This window comes from Lactuca virosa, chromosome 3, assembly GCF_052849685.1.
Source record: "Lactuca virosa cultivar CGN04683 chromosome 3, Lactuca_virosa_CGN04683_v6, whole genome shotgun sequence".
Taxonomy (NCBI): Eukaryota; Viridiplantae; Streptophyta; class Magnoliopsida; order Asterales; family Asteraceae; genus Lactuca; species Lactuca virosa.
The window spans coordinates 187,109,335-187,130,041 of NC_136428.1; the positions used below are offsets into that span (position 1 = coordinate 187,109,335).

Below are 20,707 nucleotides of genomic sequence, written 5' to 3' on the forward strand. Positions count from 1 at the left end.
AAAAAAAACCATATATGAGCTATAATAAAAACCACATAAAAGTTGATATAGCAATGAGAATAACGAAATTAAAGTAATAAATTATAAAATCTTATTCCATCAATATTCAATATTATATGTTTATATGTGTCGACGATTTTTAAAAACCCCCCCGAGAGAAAGGAAACATTAATATTAGATGGTGCATTCGAGTGACATAGAGGGGAAGAAAAAGAAAATCCTCTGTTCACAATTTTGATTATTTAAGCACATGCAAATTGGCCGATGAAGGATGGAAATATGCGAGGAATAACAAACCTTGGATCCACATAGAGAGGGTGGGGAGTTGATCTATTATTTATTATTATTATTATTATTATTATATATATATATATATATATATATATATATATATATATATATATATATATATATATTAAAATTCTCCATCCTTAGCTACAGTAAATTTGCTAAGGGATGGCAAAAATGGTCCTTTAATTATACCTTATGTCATTGGTTGCTTTCCAGTCTCTTCTCTTATTCACCGACTCTATCCACCGCCTTCGACTTAATTGTCTTCATCCTTCCACTCTCTTCTCTTATTCACCATCTCTTACACCGACTCTCACCACCAGCATCGCCCCTGTTCGACTCAGACTTAAAACCACCTCACTGCCGATTCTACCCTCCGGTTCATCTCCATCTTCTCCAAATCCTCGATTACGGCTTCTGTCCACCTTGATTAGTATGGACTTCTGTTCCATTTCGTCTATACTCGACTCTCTAAAATCGACCGGTCATCATATCCCTTCTCTAAAATCGAACAACGACCCCCTGTAAGTGGTAATTTATCGTTTTCCTACCCTAATTCGTCATTCTCTATCCTCTATTCTGCCCTAATTCGTCATATGTGATGTTGCTGGCAGTTGACAGTGAAACGATAGCAGTAGCACTGTTAATGTGCCGATTAGCTAATTCTTTGCACGCCTGAAACAAGTCTTACTGAGGTACTACAAAAGGGGGTAAGGTGGGTTGCTTTACCCCCGATTTCTAAGGTATATAGTTCTAATATTTTGGTACCTTTGTCAACCTACTCGATTTTTTTTTGCAAGTCAATCCTTTGTTCGATTCTGGTAAGCTTCTGCATTTACTAACAGATTGGATTTGGAATTTGGAAATTGTCTGATTTTGAGTATTTGTGTAATAGGATTAAGTAAACAGGTGAAACGAACTGTATGTGATAGTGTTTGGATATAACATCCAAAACCGATTGTGTGAAACTCAATTTTAGTTCACTTTTGTTGTTTCCCAAGACATTGAAACACCCCATTGTTTATATGAGGTGCATGTGTTATAACTTATCTTTTATTTCTCAATTCATGAAAAATTTGAAGTTGATAAACTGGCCTTTTTTGATTTTTTAGGAGTGTTTGGATGTGCAATTGCACCATTTTATGTCCTTCAATCACAATATTCAGAGATCGGGTAAAAGTGTAATTGAAGAAGACAAAAACCGACCAATTGATGAGATATATGCTTTACTATGGAACAAAGGTAAATAGGGATTAATGTTTTATATAATTACATTGATTGCCTATTTTTTTTATGTTTATGCTAATTGCTTTCTCGATTCCTCCATCACTAATATCCCTAATCCATCTCTTTTTGTTTGTTTTTAATTGGTTCATGTTTATTTTGATATAGGTGAACATCAGAAACACCAACAAGTGTCGGAGGATTTCATGCCCTTTACCTTACTCTCTATGTCGATTTCAATCTCTAAAACTCTGTTTCGATCTTAATATTTTGCAATTTCATAAATTTTGCAGATGACAGAATGCTTGTGGGTGCGAGGTTATGAAATAAGTTGAAAAAAAGGGTATCTGTTGTACTCTTCATCACAGATGTAATCACAAACGTAATATATAAACAATTCAAGCTTCAATTTTGAAGTTTTAATATATAAAATCTTTATAGATTTTTGCTAATATTATTTAAAACCATGCATTTCCAAGGTTATGAAAGGCCATTTAATCCGAGAGCTTTAATGCCAACAAATATCTATCATCAGGGGAATCCATTCTTTTTACTGAAGTTGTGCCTTTTTTGGGCTTCAATGGCAGCTATCTTTTGAAAATGGAATCTCCATCGCCTTCCCTTGCATCTATTGCTTTGTTTCAAGACGGTGAGTAAATACGATTTCATCTTTCCTCTGTAAGAATGATTGAACTCTTTATATATATATATATATATATATATATATATATATATATATATATATATATATATATATATATATATATATATATATATATAGTTAAATGTCACTTCTGAAGGTTGAGATGAAACCATTTTTGATAGTTAGAAACTAGAAAAAGACAAAAATGCTCCAACTGTAACATCATTAACCTGTACAGCCGAGAATCCTTTTAAAACCTTATATTTATTCTCCTTTTGATTTTCTTATTCCAACAGAAACCTTCCCGGTAGATGTTCACTTGATTGAAATAGTAATATCCATCTTTAAACCACAAAAGACCAAATTGCCCTTTACCAATTTTACTGCACCAATCCCAGGTACAATCAAACGAGAATCTTATACTTTCAGGTCTAGCATTATTTTGATCCTCTGTCTCGACAAAAAGTTTGCAAAATTGTTAAGTGATGAAACCACCAAGAGTTTTTATAGAAAAAAGGATAACATTAGACATTTGGATTAAGGTTGGCATATCAAAATGATGAGAAACATTAGAATTAGAGTGTTGTGAATAAACCTCGATGATATCCTGTGCCTTTAATCATTTCACAGGAAGAAAAGAAATCGCCATGTTCTTTATCACTGCAAGCTCACTCTTTAACTATCTGTAAAGTAACTATTATACTATACTATGCATGCGTTTCCCAGATGTGGCAAATTATAAGGGTAAAAAACTTACAAAGATGATTTGTTTTTAAAAAATAAAAATAGATTGTTTGTTGTATGTTCTTTTAGATTAGATTGTATCAACTTAACTTAGACTGTTTGTGTAAACGATCTACTACTGATTTTGGTTTAATCATATTTACTTTTGCTTGCAGATTGCAGGAAGTTGAAAAGCTCCAATATGAAAGAAATCATACATAAAACTCTAGCACAGAGAGCAGCAGTGGATCTGGACAGTCACTACACACAGGTTAGAGTCATTTTTGGCAAAGATATGGGGCAAAAGTCTAAAAAATCCCTTCTATATCGTTTGATAACAGTATGGAATTCGATCAAAGTATACCTCAATGTGGACCACAAGGAGGTCCAGCAAGGGAAAGTTTAAGTGAGAACAAATTAAGGGATCTTTTGAAAGATCAAATTCTAATCCTAATTTTGTTATTTTGCTTTTTTTTACAGCATGTTTATCGGTTCTTGCAAGAGGCTGAAGATCATGAAGGGTCTGGTGCTATTGGTTTAGGTATGCATTGAATTCTTAGTTTAGGATCCTTCTTTCATTTCTTTCTTGAAAGTATAACATCTAAATAAGAAAGAAGTTTAAAATACAATGCTATAATTCGTTAAAAATTCCGTCTAATTTACAACATTATACTTTGAAATATCCACCAAATTACAACAATGCTATCTAGAATTCAAAGCAATTTTTACTGTTATAATTAGGTTATAATTTGATTTCTCAGCCCATAATGACAACATACTTCAATTTTATACCGCTAATAGCAATATGAAACCCTTTTCTTACATGTAATAGCCGTGAACTTACATTTCCACACAATTTGCAACATCTATTTTTTTTTTTCTATTTCATGGTTGCATGAATTACCTCTTTGCAACATCTATCTGCAAGTAATGACATAATATAAAACCATATTATATTGTATTTGTAGTTCTAACTTTTTTTGTTTTCAAAAATGATTTTTAATAGCTAGGAACAAATATATTATTTATTTAATGAGTTGGGTGTCCTCTATCAAGTTGCTTAGCTAAAAAAAATAAATTAATTAAATTGTGTCCTTAGTTATCAGGTAAGTTTGTTTTGTGAAAGTGTGTTTTTTTCGGAACTTTACATATCTTTTAAATAATGATTCTACTGCTTTGTATATAGATCCTAATCTTTTGTCGTATTTTTAAGTTTAGGTTTCTATATTAGCTACCTCTCAAAAATCAAGAAACAACAAAATGGATTCATATGTGTTAAGCTGACTCTCGTATAATAATAATTCTTTCAATGATATTTTCAAACTCATCTTATGTAGATTTAGTGTAGGCTAAAATGTAGGTTTTAAATTTTGTTGTTTTATACTCATATTTATATTACATTTTTCTTTAATTCTTCTAAAATTTTAACAAATATTTGTTCTGTTATGCAGCCAGATATCATTAGCGACTTCCGTTCACATTTAGGTCAATTTGTTGTATCTGTTGCCAAGGTAATGAAGGAGTCTATAATCTTCTTTTTTCCAAAAAAAGGGAAAAAAATAATAGCATAGTTTTATTAATTTAGTGATATGGAAGTTTGTATCTGGCTAAGAAAGGTAGTTGGTTATTACAATGTTGGAACAGTTGAATTCATTATTCATACCCTCTCTCTCAGTTTTATTAATTTGTTTTACAAATGGTGGTTGCCTCTGTTGCAATTGCAATACAACATATTTGATTATGATGCATTTGTAAATGGGCGAATGTACTATACTTTCACGAAAAATTCGCACATTCCGACCCCCGCAACGCGGGGGCACCTTTCTAGTTATTATTATTATTATTATTATTTTGCTGAATTAAACATATACGTATATTAGAGGGAAAACGGACACACGATTTGTTGCTCGATTAGTAGGAGAAGAGAAGTGAAGGACTTGAGGTCAAAGAGGGTGTGGATCTTTTTCTTTACACGGTTTGGAGAACAAAGTCTAAGACAAATAGGATAAAGACGACGAAATGAGAGAAAAAGAAAGACAGGAGACTAGGAGAGTGGGGTTGGGTTTTAATTTATCTAGTTATTTTTTTAAAGTAAAATTACATAAATAAAAAAGAAAATTTTAATTGAAAAGGATATAAGTAATTTCGTATGAAATTTATAACCAAAACAAATTATAGGATCAACCATACAAATTTTAGAAACTATAAGGACACTATTAGTAAAAAAAAAGTAAATATAAACTTAAATCGTGATATTTGATAAACCGGAGACACCGTTTATATAATTTTGTCTTTTGCTTACAGATTAACGAAAGTTACTCTTTCTGTGGTTTTGTCATTTTGCATATAACTTAAAACCATGTAAAACACAGGTGTTCGGCTACAATGGGACAATCAATTAAACACGCTATTTGACAAGTGCTTCTTTTGTCACATTTGTGTAAAATTGTCGTCTTTGTCTTCCTTTTAATTTTGGACTTATGTATACCACTTTGAAAAAGTTCTTATAAGGAAAAATATGATAAGTTTAAATTAATTTATTAGAATATGTTATTTATTTTATGTAATGAATATTTTTAAAGTTTATATAAATTATTATGTGTTTAGGCTACCAAGAGTGGACTTATTTTTTTTGTCTTAAACTTCCCAGCAAAATAAGAAGTTTGAACGTATGATTCGTACCATCAACAATACAATACATATTCTTCTTTGTCAAGCCCGTTTTCCTACTGTATATTGGACCGATGCTCTTTTCATGGTTGTTTATGTGCTCAACATAACTCCTACCACTCTCAAAAATATATCTCCATATCAAAACCATTACAACAAATCCCCATCATACTTTCATCTTAGGGTCTTTTGTTGTCCTTATACCTTCACATTTCAACTCTTCATAAACTCACTCTGCATTCCACTATGTGTATTTTCCTTGCCTACCCTACTCATCACAAAGGATATCACTGCCTAAACCTCCGTACCAATTCCATTATCATCCGCCTACACGTTACTTTGATGAGATTGTATTTCCCTTTGGGCCCTTCATGCCTAATGCAACACTTAACTATTTTTTTTACTCTCGTATGTTGCTTATAATCCAGTTCCCATAGACTTTCTATTCTCCTCTTTTTCCTTCCTCACATATTTCTTGTCCTTACACTTTCCAACAAGATGGGAAGTATGAATGTATGATTTGTACCGTCAACAATACAATATGTACTTTTCTCTATCAATCATATCTTCATATTATATACTGGACTGAGGTTCTTTTCATGGGTGTTCATGTGCTCAATATAAATCATTCTACCACTCTCAAAAATATATCTTCGTATCAAAAAAATTATAACAAAACCCCAACATACTTTCAAGTTTCATCTTAGGTTCTTTTCGTTGTCTTTGCTGCCTTTACATTCCAACTCTTCATAAACTCACTTTGCATTCCACTACGTGTATTTTCCTTGCTTAATCTACTCATCACAAAAGATATCAATGCCTAAACCTCCATACCAATTCCATTATCATCTGCCAATATGTTACTTTGATGAGAACGTATTTCCATTTGGGTCCTTGATGCCTAATGCAGCTCCTAACTATTTTTTAGTCTCGTATGTTGCTTCTAATCGTGTTGCCAAAGACTTTATGTTCTCTTCTTTTTTCCTTCCTCACATATTTCATATCCTTACACTTTCCAGCAAAATCGGAAGTCTGAACGTATGATTCGTACCATCAACAATACAATACATATTCTTCTCTTTCTATCCCATCTTCATATATATACTGGACCGAGGTTTTTTTAATGGTTGTTCATGTGCTCAATATAATTCCTTCTACCAATCTCAAAAATATATATTTGTATCAAACAAATTATAACAAAACCCCATCATACTTTTATCTTAGGTTCTTTTCGTTTTCTTTGCTCCCTTCACATTCCAACTCTTCATAAACTCACTTTGCATTCCACTATGTGTATTTTCCTTCCCTAACCTACTCATCACAAAAGATATCAATTCCTAAACCTCCATACCAATTCCATTATCATCCGCCGACATGTTACTTTGATGAGAATGTATTTCCCTTTGGGTCCTTCATGCCTAATGAAACCCCTATATATTTTTTTTAGTCTCGTCCGTTGCTTCTAATCGTGTTACCAATGACTTTCTGTTCTCTTCTTTTTCCTTCCTCAGATATGTCTTGTCCTTACACTTTCCAACAAATTGGGAAGTTTAAACGTATGATTCGTACCATCAGCAATACAATGCATATTCTTTTCTTTCAATCCCATCTTCATATTATATACTGGACCGAGGTTTTTTTCATGTTTGTTCATGTGATTAATACAATTTCTTCTACCACTCTCAAAAATATATATTTGTGTCAAACAAATTATAAAAAAACCCCATCATACTTTCATCTCAGGTTCTTTTCGTTGTCTTTTCTCCTTTCATATTCCAACTCTTTATAAACTCACTATGCATTCCACTCTGTGTATTTTCCTTGGCTACCCTACTCATCAGAAAGGATATCGCTGCCTAAGCCTCCATACCATTTCCATTATCATCTACCTGCATGTTACTTTTGATGAGATCATTTTTCCCTTTGGATCCTTCATTCTTAATGCAACCACTAACTATTTTTTTAGTCTTTCCTGTTGCTTCTAATCCCATTGAAACAAACTTTTTGTTCCCTTTTTTTTCATTCCTTGCATATTCTTAAGTATTCAGCTGATCACAGCTCTGACATGCCTACACCTATACTCTCCACTTTCACTCCGCCATCTCCCTCTATAATCATCAGCAGCCCTTCATCATCCTCTTCTTCAGCGTATTCCTCACCTGACACATTTACCTCATCCCCTTCTACAACCTCATCGATTTTTAGTCTTATGCCCACCCTATCTGCTACTTCCACTCATCCGATGGTGACTCGTGCACATGCATGTATTTTCAAACATGTTCATATATTAAATCTTCACACAGAAATTAACTAATTCATTACCATGAAAGATGAATTTACTACTCTTATTTCTAATAAAACATAGGTTTTGTTTCCTAAACCTGTTGGTGCTAATATCAACAATTATATTTGGTTACTTAAAAAGAAAGAGCATGCTAATGGTTCTTTAGCTCAGTACAAAGCTCGTCTTGTGGCTAACAATCACAGCAAGCGACGTTGGAAAAACTGTAGCGAGATATTCAGTCGTATGGTTAAACCAACCACGATTTCCAGTGTTTTATCACTATATGTATTACAACATTATCATGTGTGCCAAATTGATGTAAAAATGTCTTTTTACATGGGAATCTTATAGAAAATGTTTACATGTTCCAACCACCTGGTTTTCGTGTATGTCTTCTTTAAATATCATTTTGTCGCCTCAAACTGACCTCAAGAGAATGATTTTAGTGGCTCGCTCAGTTTTATTTGCGTTATGGGTTCACTAACAACCAATGTGATAGTTCATTGTTCATCTATCATCAGGGTAACCTCACTACCTATCTACCCCTTTATATGGATGGCATTATCCTTACAACCTCCTCTTCTGAGTTATTACAGTCGGTCACCACTACTCTTGGATTTGAGTTTGCAATGGCTTATCTTGGAGATCTAAACTATTTTCTTCGTGTATTTATAATGCGAGAGTCTCATGGGATGTTTCTGTCACATCACAAATATGCTATTAAGATTCTTACTAGAGAAAATATGCTCCAATGTAATCTTGCTCGTGCGCCCCTGCTGATATGATAGCCATGTTTGATGATTTTAGTCAGAAAGTCTTTGATCTTACCACACTGTCGTAGTCTTGCAAGGGATCTTCAGTATCTCACTTTTCAGAAGACCTAATCTCACCTGTGTTGTACAACAGATATGTCTTTATATGCATGGCCACGTGAACTGCTTTTTAAAACTTTCAAACGGATTTTATAATACGTCTGTAGCACCATTTATCATGGTTTATAGTTATATTCTACACGATACCGAGGTGTCATTGCTTATTTCGACACTAATTAGGATGGGTGACCTAAAACAACACGATCTACATAATGATATTATGTCTTTCTCTGACAAGATTTGTGATACCGGTCGTCTAAACTACAAGGCATTGTTTATGTTTTAAGTGTTGAGGTTGAATATTGGGGTGTTGCTAATGTTATAGTTGAGATCCCTTGGATACGAAAATTACTATTGGATTTACACTGCCCTCGCTACTTCTACGACAAATTTGTATTGTGATAATGCTAGTTCCGTCTACCTTTCTACCAATCTGATTCAACATTAGCGAACAAGGCACATTAAGATTAATATTTAGCTCATTCGAGGAAAAGTTTCTCCAGGACAGATTTGTGTGTTGCATGTTCCCTCTTCCTCAGAGTATCCATACATTTTTACCAATGGCCTTCCAACTTCACTATTTCTTAGATTCTGGATCATGTTTTAATGCTCATCAAATGTCACCCCGTTCAAACTGCGGTAGGTTGTTAATATGTTATATTTGTATTGTACAATGTATGAACCCTTCCTATTTGTATTCGTCCCATGTATTTTGTATTTTATACAATATATTATGGTCTAATGAGAAGGTTTACATTCATGGGAAATATAGAATATTACAATAGCAAGAATTAGTTTAGTAAAAGAGAGGAATGTATGTTTCTACATCTAAGCACACGATTATGTGTAGCGGAAGCATAACAATAATTTCATATGTGTTTATGTAACCAAGAGGATCTAAGTTTCATGATATTACTTCAACTACTAAAATAATGAGAAAAAGTATATACCTCTTTAGAAGCCAATGATCTACTTAACTAAGATAATGTTCTTTCCACCTTGCTTAGATGAAAGGACCGAAACCAGAATCCCTCTAATGGTATCACATACAAGATCATCAAAAGAGAAAATTCAAAAGAAAAAACAAACACTAGGAGGGAGGAGGGAGGAGCAAGATTGAAAATCCTATAAATCCTAGAAGGGTTAAGAATTTTGATCCTCTTGAAGGGAATAGTGGAAAATGAAATTTCAATAAGGGAATGAGCAAATAAGGTTTGATCCCTAACATCCTATTTATAGGATTCAGTTGTTTAGTACACGGGTTGATTAAAAAAAATGAAATGCAAATATCTGAATATTTAGCATTTTTAATGTAAATTTAAGAATAAATATGACCAAAGTGATGAATAAGTAAGTACTTCAATTTATACTAATAAAAGAAAACTATTGACATATTTTAAAGAAATAATGAATAAGTACTTCAAGATCAGATATCGTATTTCTAAGCCATATCCAGTTTTCTCCCTTACCCTCTCCTTAAGGATTCTAGAATGTTCCAATTAATTAACTTTTAATTAATTAACATTACACCCTATGAATTAATTAATTTTCAATTAATTTCAAAATAGTTTCTAATTAATTTATCAAGCCATGATAAATTAATATACTAGTTTCTCCTAAAATATTTTTGCTCGATTGGGTCATGAGGACAACCCAAAAGGACCTTGCTATTATTAAAAATATTACCATCAATTAATAATCTTGGACATTTTTTTCAACAGTCTCTCACTTGGATAAGTCATCAACTATATGAGGTCTAATACTTCTCCAACAATTAGCAGAGCGTATGCCATCGAAACCAACTGTTGAGCTCTGATCAAATCAAGATTAATTTATACGATGTCTAATACTTCTCCAATTATCAACAGAGAGTATGCCATCCGAAGAAACTATCAAACTTAAGACATGGATAAGGTTCAATCTCAATGTTCAAGGTTATGTTTCCTAAGAAATATTTATGATGACTACATCTGACTACTAAAATGAACACATCAGTTTCAGTCAGGGCTTGGCCAAGCACTTTTAATGTTAGAACCAAATCATCGAGGGGCAAATAGAAATCGCTTCTCATGTTAGGTCAGAAGGAACAAATAAACTTCGAATACATAGTTTTTGTCTACACATATTTTCATACATGGAGGTACTTTGTATAACTACCAGTTACAAACGACATTGAAGCAGACCAATGCACAATAGACTTGTAAAGAAAAAACGTCATGTACCTCCGTTTGTATAATAACAAAGATTATCATTGTAGAATTACTTGTGACTTTATCCACGAAGTAATCTCTAAGTGTAGGTTGTTCAAATATTTCAATCTCCATTAATTACTCATGAGTATTCATCATAGTCTCCATGTTATGACTAAGCACTATAGACAATCTACTAACAATCCATGACAGTCTTAAAACACTACTTACTTCGGAGTGTATAACCAAATATGGATGTTTGAGTAAATTACTACTCAATAAGTGGCTTCCAAACAAACAAAAAGAGAACACAGAGATAAACTAATGAAATCACTTATATCCATCATATATTACGATCTCCAATTAATAGTCGTCAAATCAAATAAAGAATCATATGGATTAAGCTCTCAAATCTGAAACTAACTAACTAAATGTTCTCAAGACAATTCATTTGCAAATCTAATGCATTTTCACCATCTTTGACTATCAAACATGGTCACTAACATTGGCTTAGACAATGAACCAACAATATCCTCTTTCGATATGATTCTATTGACTATGATGTCTTTACATTCGAATTACTATCAAATATGATGGAAATTATTGAGTAAACGCCATGTAATCTTGTGTGACTTGGGAAAATTACACAAGGTAAAACTACCCTTATAGTCATAAGAAACTTCAAAAGGACCATTAATGATTGACTTTCAACACTAAAGTCACTAATGAAACTCTTTTAGTCACATAATATCGTTTTGTAGTATAACTAAATATACTATAAGTTAGTTGATAAATCCACTATAATGTATTACCTACTACTCTTCCAAGCTAATATTTCACCATTCAGTAAAAGCACAAATTTCGACTACGAAAGGAATTGTCTTTACTAGTGTGGAACTTAGCAGCAATGTACTTTTACATTGATCTCATTCACACTAACAAGGTCACCTCCTTTACCCTCCTAGGACACTTAGGAATGCTCTTGATTTCAATTCATTTATTCTTTACAAATTGATCTTATATGACTTCTCATGCTCAAGGCATACAAGTCATCATATCTAATACATGTCATGCAATATATGATCGATCACATAGCAGAAGCATGTAGGACTCAACACATTTCCTCTAGCTCAATAATAGAACTAGGACATTAGCATTGCTCAATGTTATGCCATTCTTAATAAGCACAAACTCTTCTAGAGTTCTGCATCTTGAGTTTCCTCTTTGGATTAATCCAATTAATCACTTAGATCTATCTCCATAGATCCTTACTTTATGTATGTGTTTTGCTTCACTCATGTTTTTTTATATCGAAACAATTCCCAAACGAAACTAAGCTTTTACACTTTCTAATTAAGAACTGTTGGATTAGTGTCTAAGTCCATAACTATAATTGGTATGTACTTGACCCGATTTGGCATGGTCCATTTGGTTTGCATGGCATCGGAACAATTTGGATAGACTTTTGTGAGAAAAGGATATTTATGATTTATTAATATATTATAAGTTCTAATATGTTAATATGAAATCATATTATTTAATTAGTATTGATCATGAATTAATTTGGAATTAATTTTGTGATCAAAAGAGACTAATTAAATGTATGGGGATTGATTGTGTAAATCATTCATTCTTATATATGTGGGCTTATGATCCATAGTTCTTCATGTTGGGTTAAACCCATGGAGTAACCCATGGATACTCCATGGAGGTTTTAACCCATGGAGCATGAAGAATATGGAAAGTCATGAGTTACATGGTGTAACCCTAATAGCCACAATATATAAAGACCCCATAGCTCAAGAAATCGGGGCTAAGGATTCACATGAGAGAGCTAGCCGATTTTGAGCATAAGAACTTTTCTCTCAAGTTATTCCAAGTTGTTAGTGGTGTTGTGTGAACCATTTGAGGTGTCACACTTGGGGCACTAGGCTTTTAAGCTCCATGGAATCAAACTACAACAAAGAGGTATGTTATCCTAACTAGTGTCTTATATTGTTTATATAGATTACATGCTAGTTATAGGCTTAATACCTTGGAAACACCTTTGCATGTATAATTAGTGAAAACATAGATCCAAGGTATTTAGGGTTGTATGTGCACCATAGGATGTTGTAGTATACAAAACCCAACAGTGGTATCAAAGCCAATGCTTGTTTTCAATTATACTTGATGCAAATTGCTGAAAAAATCGATTCTTTGGCTGTCTGGACAGTGGACTCGCCGAGTCCACTGACAGACTCGTCGAGTAGCATGCATTTTGCCTTGGACTCGCCGAGTCCACTGGTGGACTCACCGAGTCCAAGTACAAATCTGACCAACTTGTCGAGTTAGTTCATGTACTCGACGATTTGGTGCTCCAGAGTGCAAATTTTCGACTTTTAAGCCTGGAATTGGACTAGGAACATTACCCTAAGATGTTTTTGAACTTATAAACCTGTTTTTTGATGTGGTAATGTTCATGCTAATCCAATTCAAAAGATAATTGTCAATGGATTCATGTTTTGTATTAGTTTAATGGTTAGGCTAATTACATGAAAATTGTTTGATTTGAATTGTCTTGTTCATATGAGTTTAATCTAGATCATAGTTTTTCTTGACATGTTTGTTTGTTTATTAGATGATCTAAATGGCCTTTAATGGATTCCATAACTTGTCCTCAAGTTATGGAAAACGAAAAGTCTTTCTTGTTAATGAGTCTTTAAAAGTCATGAGTTATGAATTTGAAGAGTTTTTCCCATAAATTGTTTTATGACATCGATAACTTGTCCTCAAGTTATGGATTTTCTAGAGTCTTGCCATTAAAAGCCATATTAAACTCATATGTTATGGAAACCAAAAGTTTTTTGAATTGTTCAAAACTTGCGCTCAAGTTTTGGAATTTGTAAAGTTTCCCCCATGAATACTTTAATTCCAAGCTAAACCCTTAGAATTTTAAAAGTTAAAATTAAACCCTTATACTATTATAATAATAATAGTTAATAGTTATACATATGTATAAGAACAAATTTAGTCTTACCGTTAGTAGGCCTCATTCACGAAGCCGGTCTATATGGGGGGTATAAGGTTACTGCCTATAAAATGGCAGTTTAATGGGTTTCCACTCTCACCCACCGCTTCCTTGACTGGTGGAGGGTCGTTATCCGAACGGGTTTGACAGGACATGAATTCTCCTTCATTAAAAATATAATATTAAATATAAAGTAACTAAACTCTATTAAATTCCTAATCTTAGTTACTTTAGGAAAATGTGAATTTGGTGCTAACCCATGACATTACACTTTGCACCTTACCAAGTTGATGGTGGAGCATGTGTGGGTAAACGGCACACTAACATGGACTAGTAAGAGTGGCAAAGGGTAACTTAATGTTTATCATAGATTGGTGGAACGCGTGTGGTTAACCGGCACATCGATTAGGTGATAAAGTTAAGGGTACCAAGTTAATTTGCATGGTTATTCACACATTGTTTGTGATCCTCGGCATCTCAGTCACAAACTTGAGAGGGCACACTAGAGATTTAAACATGCCATTGAAAAGTTCAATGAATCTCAAAGGATCTAGGAGTTTCAATTCACTTAAGACCTAAAATTCTTTTTTGTTTTTGGTGGTGGAAATTGGTAAATCGTCATTTACCCACCTTCAAATATTTTGTAGCTTGGATTACGGCATCCCTCTTCCAAGTTATAGAATATTATGTTGGGTCCTAGCCTTAATATTCCATATTGGGTGTTATATTAAGGACTTAAATCAACTAAACTTGAATTTCTCCCTCATAAATGTCTAGTTCAGACAACTATGGTCTTCCTTATCTTTTTGGAAAAAGCCTTCCCATTGAAGATGATATCCCATATGGTAATCAAGGTGAAAGTTTAATCCCTTTATTGTGCATTAATGGGACTGGAAATCATACTTCACTTCCTCCACCTCCTCCAATAATTCTCCCTAACCCACAAGTTCAAGGTCACTCAAGCCCTATTAGCAAGCAAAGTCTATGTGTGCTCACATCTTGGAGATGAAGTCACATATTGACAAGCTGGGGAGAGTTGGGTGTCAAAGTCTCAAGGAAGTTGGCTATTGACTGGGTTTTTCAATCACTTCCTAAGTCACATAGTGAGTCCTTTAAGGACTACTATGTTACAGACTATGACATGACCCTTAATGATCTTACCTATTTGCTTGTTGCTGCTGAATCAGCAATGATTTAGGGCACTGGTAAAGGAAATTTGATTGGAAGATCGACTTCCTAAACTTTCATGGACATGGACAATGGAAACATTGGAAGTCCAGAAAAGTCTTCTCTTCCCAATGGAAAGGGAATGGCCATCGTCAACTCGGTTGACCAAATGGTAAAGAGAAAGGCTAAGTCTGATATAGTCCCGTGTACCATTACTAAATAGTCCATAAGTTTATATTGCCAAAGGAAGGGGCATTGGTTGCAAAGCTGCCCTATTTACCTGAAAGATCATTAGGACTCTACTTCGGGTAAAGTCCACTATCTAATTCTATTAAGTTCCTATTGTGAGATTCTTATTACATGATGTGACTAGGTCGTATTTTGAGGTTTTAAGAATCAAAGAAAAGAGAGGAAGCTTAAAGGAAGAATATGTTGATTCTGATCGCGAAGATGGATTTCGATCGCATGGTTCGGTGATCAGAATTTTGAGTTGTTGCTTAAGAGTTGGGATAGATTGCCTAGGAATAAATAACAACATTGTTTTCATATGCATTTGCATCGTAAGGATAAGTTTTTCCGTAAGTTTTAAAATAAAAGAAAAGGTTTTAATTTTATTTATTTTTAAATATCCTTACAATGGCATTTGTGAAAAATTGTTGTTTATATGATTCCATTGATAGCAATCTTGGAAAATGGATTTGATTCTTTCGTTTGTGGTGGTGTCATTATTTACCAAATAAGGAAAGGTTCTCATCACCCTAATTTTTAGTAGGATAGAAACTTGGAATCATGCAACCTGTATTGTATGATGAATGAGAATTTTCATCTTTGGAAAATTAAGACTAATTCCTTGTTCACATGTATATGTGAGTCAAGTGAAGGATTAGGAGATCGGGTACACTTGGTTGTGCGCCGATCAGGTCCACCACAAAGAACGATAAGGCTATTTGTCATAGTTTACTAAAGTTTAGTAAATATGGTTATGCTTACAAGTTTAAGTATAATTATGAAACATTGGAAAATTTTCAATGTATGTCAGGATGAATGCAAAGAATCAAATTAGGCAGAAAGAAAAAAGTTTCTCAAATCTGAAAAGATGGGAGAGTACTTCAGTATCATGTTTATGATCATCTTAAAAATTAGGAAAAACCATTTCACAATTGATCCTCTAAGGACATCTTAGTGCATTTGTTTGACTAATAAGAGGAATCGTGAATTGTTGAAATGGTTATATCAAAAGATGAATCATACTTCGTTCCAAAATTGAGTCTTAGAGTAACACTCCAAGATCGAGCCTTGAGTGACATAATGTTAAGAAGGTTTATAACACTTCTCAAATGTAGAGTAAAATGTTTTCTTACTCTTGTGCATTTGAAATTGGTAAGTTGTGATGTTTTGGATAAAACAAAGACCAACTAAGACCAATTGTGTGAGGTGTTCATCTTGATAAGTATCCGCACTAACTCTTGAATATTTGTTTTGTCAAGGAATGGTTTTTGACAAGAGAATCTTATATGTCAAGAGGTCAGTGGGAGTCTTAATGATCTTGAAAAGGGTCTCAAGAACTAATCAAGAATAAAACCTATTGTTTATCACTAGCACACGGCTTGAGGTTTGTAACCTATCGTGTTGACATTTTCTTATTTTTATGCCCATTCCAGTTAAAGTTGAATATGCTTGTGAGTTCTTTGAGTTCTCAATTGTTTGCATAACAACCTGGAAGCAATGGTAGGCCCTTGTGCTGGCAGGTGGCAAGAAGTTAAGATTGAACAAGTTCAGTCCATATGAGTTTAGATTTGTCACTAACCTCCTTTTATGGTTAAGACAAATTCACATGGATAGGAACACATACACCATAAAATCTAAGTGTCATAAGGTTTCTCTCCGATTCATGAAAATGATGGTGAGGAAACGCTTTCGCTAAATAGTTTTTAAGTAGATAGCAATTGTGATATTTGCATTCTCAAAGTCGTTAGTGGAGCCTGTGTGGTTAACCGACACACTAACATGGACTTGTGAGAAATGGGAAAGGTCTAAACAATTGAGACTATGATTACGGCATCCTTTTTTGATAGTTCTAAAAATTGTTTAGACACACATATGAGCTATCTAAAGAAAGGTGTATGATATTAATAAAGTCTTATCAAAGCATCTCGTATCAGAAATCTGAACTTTGGTAAGAAAGTCAATAAATTATTGATTTCTAGAAGTCCAGCTGATTTCTGGATACATTGTCAAAGCTAGTGTGAGCATAATTGTTATGCTAGTAATTATTATGCTAGTGGGAGCATAATCAATTATGATAAGTGTTGCAAGTTAGCAATGTTAATTATAGAAAACAAAAGTTTCAATTGGGAAAAGTTGTTTTTCTATAATTAAGGGAGAGGAAATTATACTTCATTTCAATTCTAAAAGCTTAGATTTAGATTTTAATCATCTTTAGTCAAGGATATATATATATATATATATATATATATATATATATACATATATATATATATATATATATATATATATATATATATATATATATATATATATATATATATATATATATATTATGTTGGAATGGTTCCACATAAGGAAATTCTATATATATTGCGTTCTCAAAATTCGATTATGATTACGTCATCCCTCTTCATAGTCGAATTATGAAAACATGTCTAATAAAAAATATTGTAGCAAAAGACTGGTCTAGGATCATGTCTTTATGTGAGACATCATGAATCGTGTCCCATATACTTCGGGTATAGGATCGATTACATGTGCTATAATATTTATCCTTTCTAAATTTTCTAGATGCCTAGGGCATTAAGAGGGGAGAAGGTCTAGAATTTGATATGACTGAAATGATTAAACAATTGTCGAGGACAATCTGAGGTTTACCCAAGGCTGGTTGCTCATGGACAATTGGAAGTATACTGTTAATTTTGGAAGGACCATATTGACATATTCTGAAAAGAGGCAACTCTTGTTTAGAAGTGACAGTCAAAATAGGAATATGGAAATGTTTCCATAGGTGGAAGTTGTTCATTAAATCTGTGTAAGATTAGAAAACTTAATGCAAGAAGGATGTTCAAAGGAATGTACTTTGAATGTGAGACTTCGTTTCCGTGGAATTGCTCTCCATTAGAATACTTTGTAATGTCTGTTGCCGAGTCTTTGTGACTTTTGTGCATAGTCGTTACTAGAGGATCAATGCATATAATTTTAGAATCTAACAGATTTCGGTAAATGGTAAGAATTTGGTATTCTTACATTTATCATAAGGATTTGGAATTGTGAAATGAGCATCATTGGAATGTTGTCAGTTGATCTATTTCACAAAGAAAGGACCATAGGTAAACATAGTGTGCATGCTTGGAGCATGGCATAACTATTGTGTTAATTCAAGTATAAAGTTGATTATTTGAAACATTATACAATGAATAATGAGTAATCAATATGGTGATTAAATAAAATGTGTTTTATTTACTCTCACAAGTATTAGGGCCATATAGAATTAGTATTATTCTTGTGTTTCACTTTTCATGTTTTGAATTCCTGAATAACTAGGTTATTCAAACCGTCCACAGTCGATCATACTTTGGAAGTAGGTATTGAGGTAAGACTGTCATGAATGGGTCTGTAGTTTGTCTAGGTGGCCTAGACATAGCTGTAGTATTCATGAGTGCTCCTTGAATAAGATTCGAGTATTGGATTAAACTCACGCTCATTTGAATCACTTCATGGATTTTATCACGAGTGATCATGAGACGATAATATCTTAATTTATTCAAACAGAGACGTGTGAGTTGTAGTTGCGCGTTGGTTGCACATTGACATATGTAAACGCAACCAGCACTTGGTTGTTATAAAACATATCGTTGTGTGTAATTTGATGAGTAAGTACAAGCAAATATTTGGGTCGAAGTTTATCCATTCCTTTTACCCTTGGAGGGATAAAAGGATATCTGTGGGCCCCTCGATGATTTAGTGATGACAAACATAAGTGCTCGGCCGGGCATGGACTGATTTGATTTGTTCAATTAGTCGGTCGTCATAACTCGGAAATCGGGAAACAACAGATGGATAGAGAGAATGATTATAATTCATGTCTTAGTCCATATGATATCTAGAATGGAGGAATATATGATCCCTTATCTAATGGACGCGTCATTGATTTGTTCAGAGTTCGACAACGTCTTCTAAGAGCTATGATTGCTAGTCAGGTTGCAGAGTCATACTTGCAATAATAGTTATTAGACTTATCCAAGTGGGAGACTGTTGGATTAGTGTCTAAGTCCATAACTATAATTGGTATGTACTTGACCCGATTTGGCATGGTCCATTTTGTTTGCATGGCATCAGAACAATTTGGATAGACTTTTGTGAGAAAAGAATATGTATGATTTATTAATATATTATAAGTTCTAATATGTTAATATGAAATCATATTATTTAATTAGTATTGATCAAGAATTAATTTGGAATTAATTTTGTGATCAAAAGAGACTAATTAAATTTATGGGGATTGATTGTGTAAATCATTCATTCTTATATATGTGGGCTTATGATCAATAGTTCTTCATGTTGGGCTAAACCCATGGATACTCCATGGAGGTTTTAACCCATGGAGCATGAAGAATATGGAAAGTCATGAGTTACATGGTGTAACCCTAATCGCCACAATATATAAAGACCCCATAACTCAACAAATCGGGGCTAACGATTCACATGAGAGGGCTAGCCGATTTTAAGCATAAGAACTTTTCTCTCAAGTTATTCCAAGTTGTTGGTGGTGTTGTGTGAACCATTTAAGGTGTCACACTTTGGGCACTAGGCTCTTAAGCTCCATGGAATCAAGCTACAAAAAAGAGGTATGTTATCCTAACTTGTGTCATATATTGTTTATGTAAATTGCATGCTAGTTATAGGCTTAATACTTTGGAAACAGCTTTGCATGTATAATTACTGAAAAACATAGATCCAAGGTATTTAGGGTTGTATGTACACCATAGGATGTTTTAGTATACAAAACCCAAGGAGAACATTGTTTCCCATGAGTCGTATATCATCTATATACATTCCAAAGGTAAAAACGGTGCTTGCAGTAGAAATAACATATTTAAGTCTCATCCTAATCTCTTAAAATTCAACCACTTGAATTCTCTCATTGAATCAAAGGTTCCAATTTCTCCTACTATCTTTGACAAATATATATGACTCATCTTCGTTTCTCGAAATTCAAACTCCTTTGTTTCTCTATTTGAAGCAAATATTCTAATTCGTGAGATGCTTATTTCAGTTCATAAATGAACTTCATAATCTTACACATCCTTCATAACCTATCCAGGTTTGAATATATGTTTGTTCCTATCCATTATTATTTCTTCCTTAATATGTACTCACACTTACGTTTTTTTAGGTCAAGTGTTTGATCAACCAAGTTTCTAACATACATGGAATAAATCTCACTCTTTATGTCCTCCTTACATCTTGAAACCTTTAGGGTCGGTCATAGATTATGATAGCTAATATACTATAATTGTTATCTACCAGTGACTTATTTACCTCATTTATATAATATTTATATCACTAGGTGTGTGATATTCTCTACAAGATCTATAAGGAAGAGGTGGAAGTATGTCACTT

At 33.4% G+C, this 20,707-nt stretch overlaps 1 protein-coding gene across 5 annotated transcripts; it reads left to right on the plus strand.

Annotated features, from left to right (window-relative positions):
- The first annotated feature begins 529 nt into the window (after positions 1–529).
- On the plus strand, positions 530–4,578 carry LOC145162764 (uncharacterized). 5 transcript variants are annotated; one of them, XM_079081815.1, is made up of 10 exons: positions 530–822; positions 906–1,034; positions 1,187–1,321; positions 1,404–1,533; positions 1,684–1,897; positions 1,995–2,164; positions 2,455–2,556; positions 3,058–3,152; positions 3,362–3,422; positions 4,333–4,578. In XM_079081815.1, the coding sequence occupies exons 6-10, from the start codon at positions 2,116–2,118 to the stop codon at positions 4,344–4,346; spliced, it is 321 nt and encodes a 106-aa protein (XP_078937941.1). In that variant the 5' UTR covers positions 530–822; positions 906–1,034; positions 1,187–1,321; positions 1,404–1,533; positions 1,684–1,897; positions 1,995–2,115; the 3' UTR covers positions 4,347–4,578. The 5 variants fall into 5 exon arrangements, with proteins under 5 accessions (XP_078937941.1, XP_078937940.1, XP_078937944.1 ...); XM_079081814.1 differs by having other exon boundaries at positions 530–815; XM_079081818.1 differs by having other exon boundaries at positions 530–815; positions 2,103–2,164.
- The last annotated feature ends 16,129 nt before the right edge of the window (positions 4,579–20,707 follow it).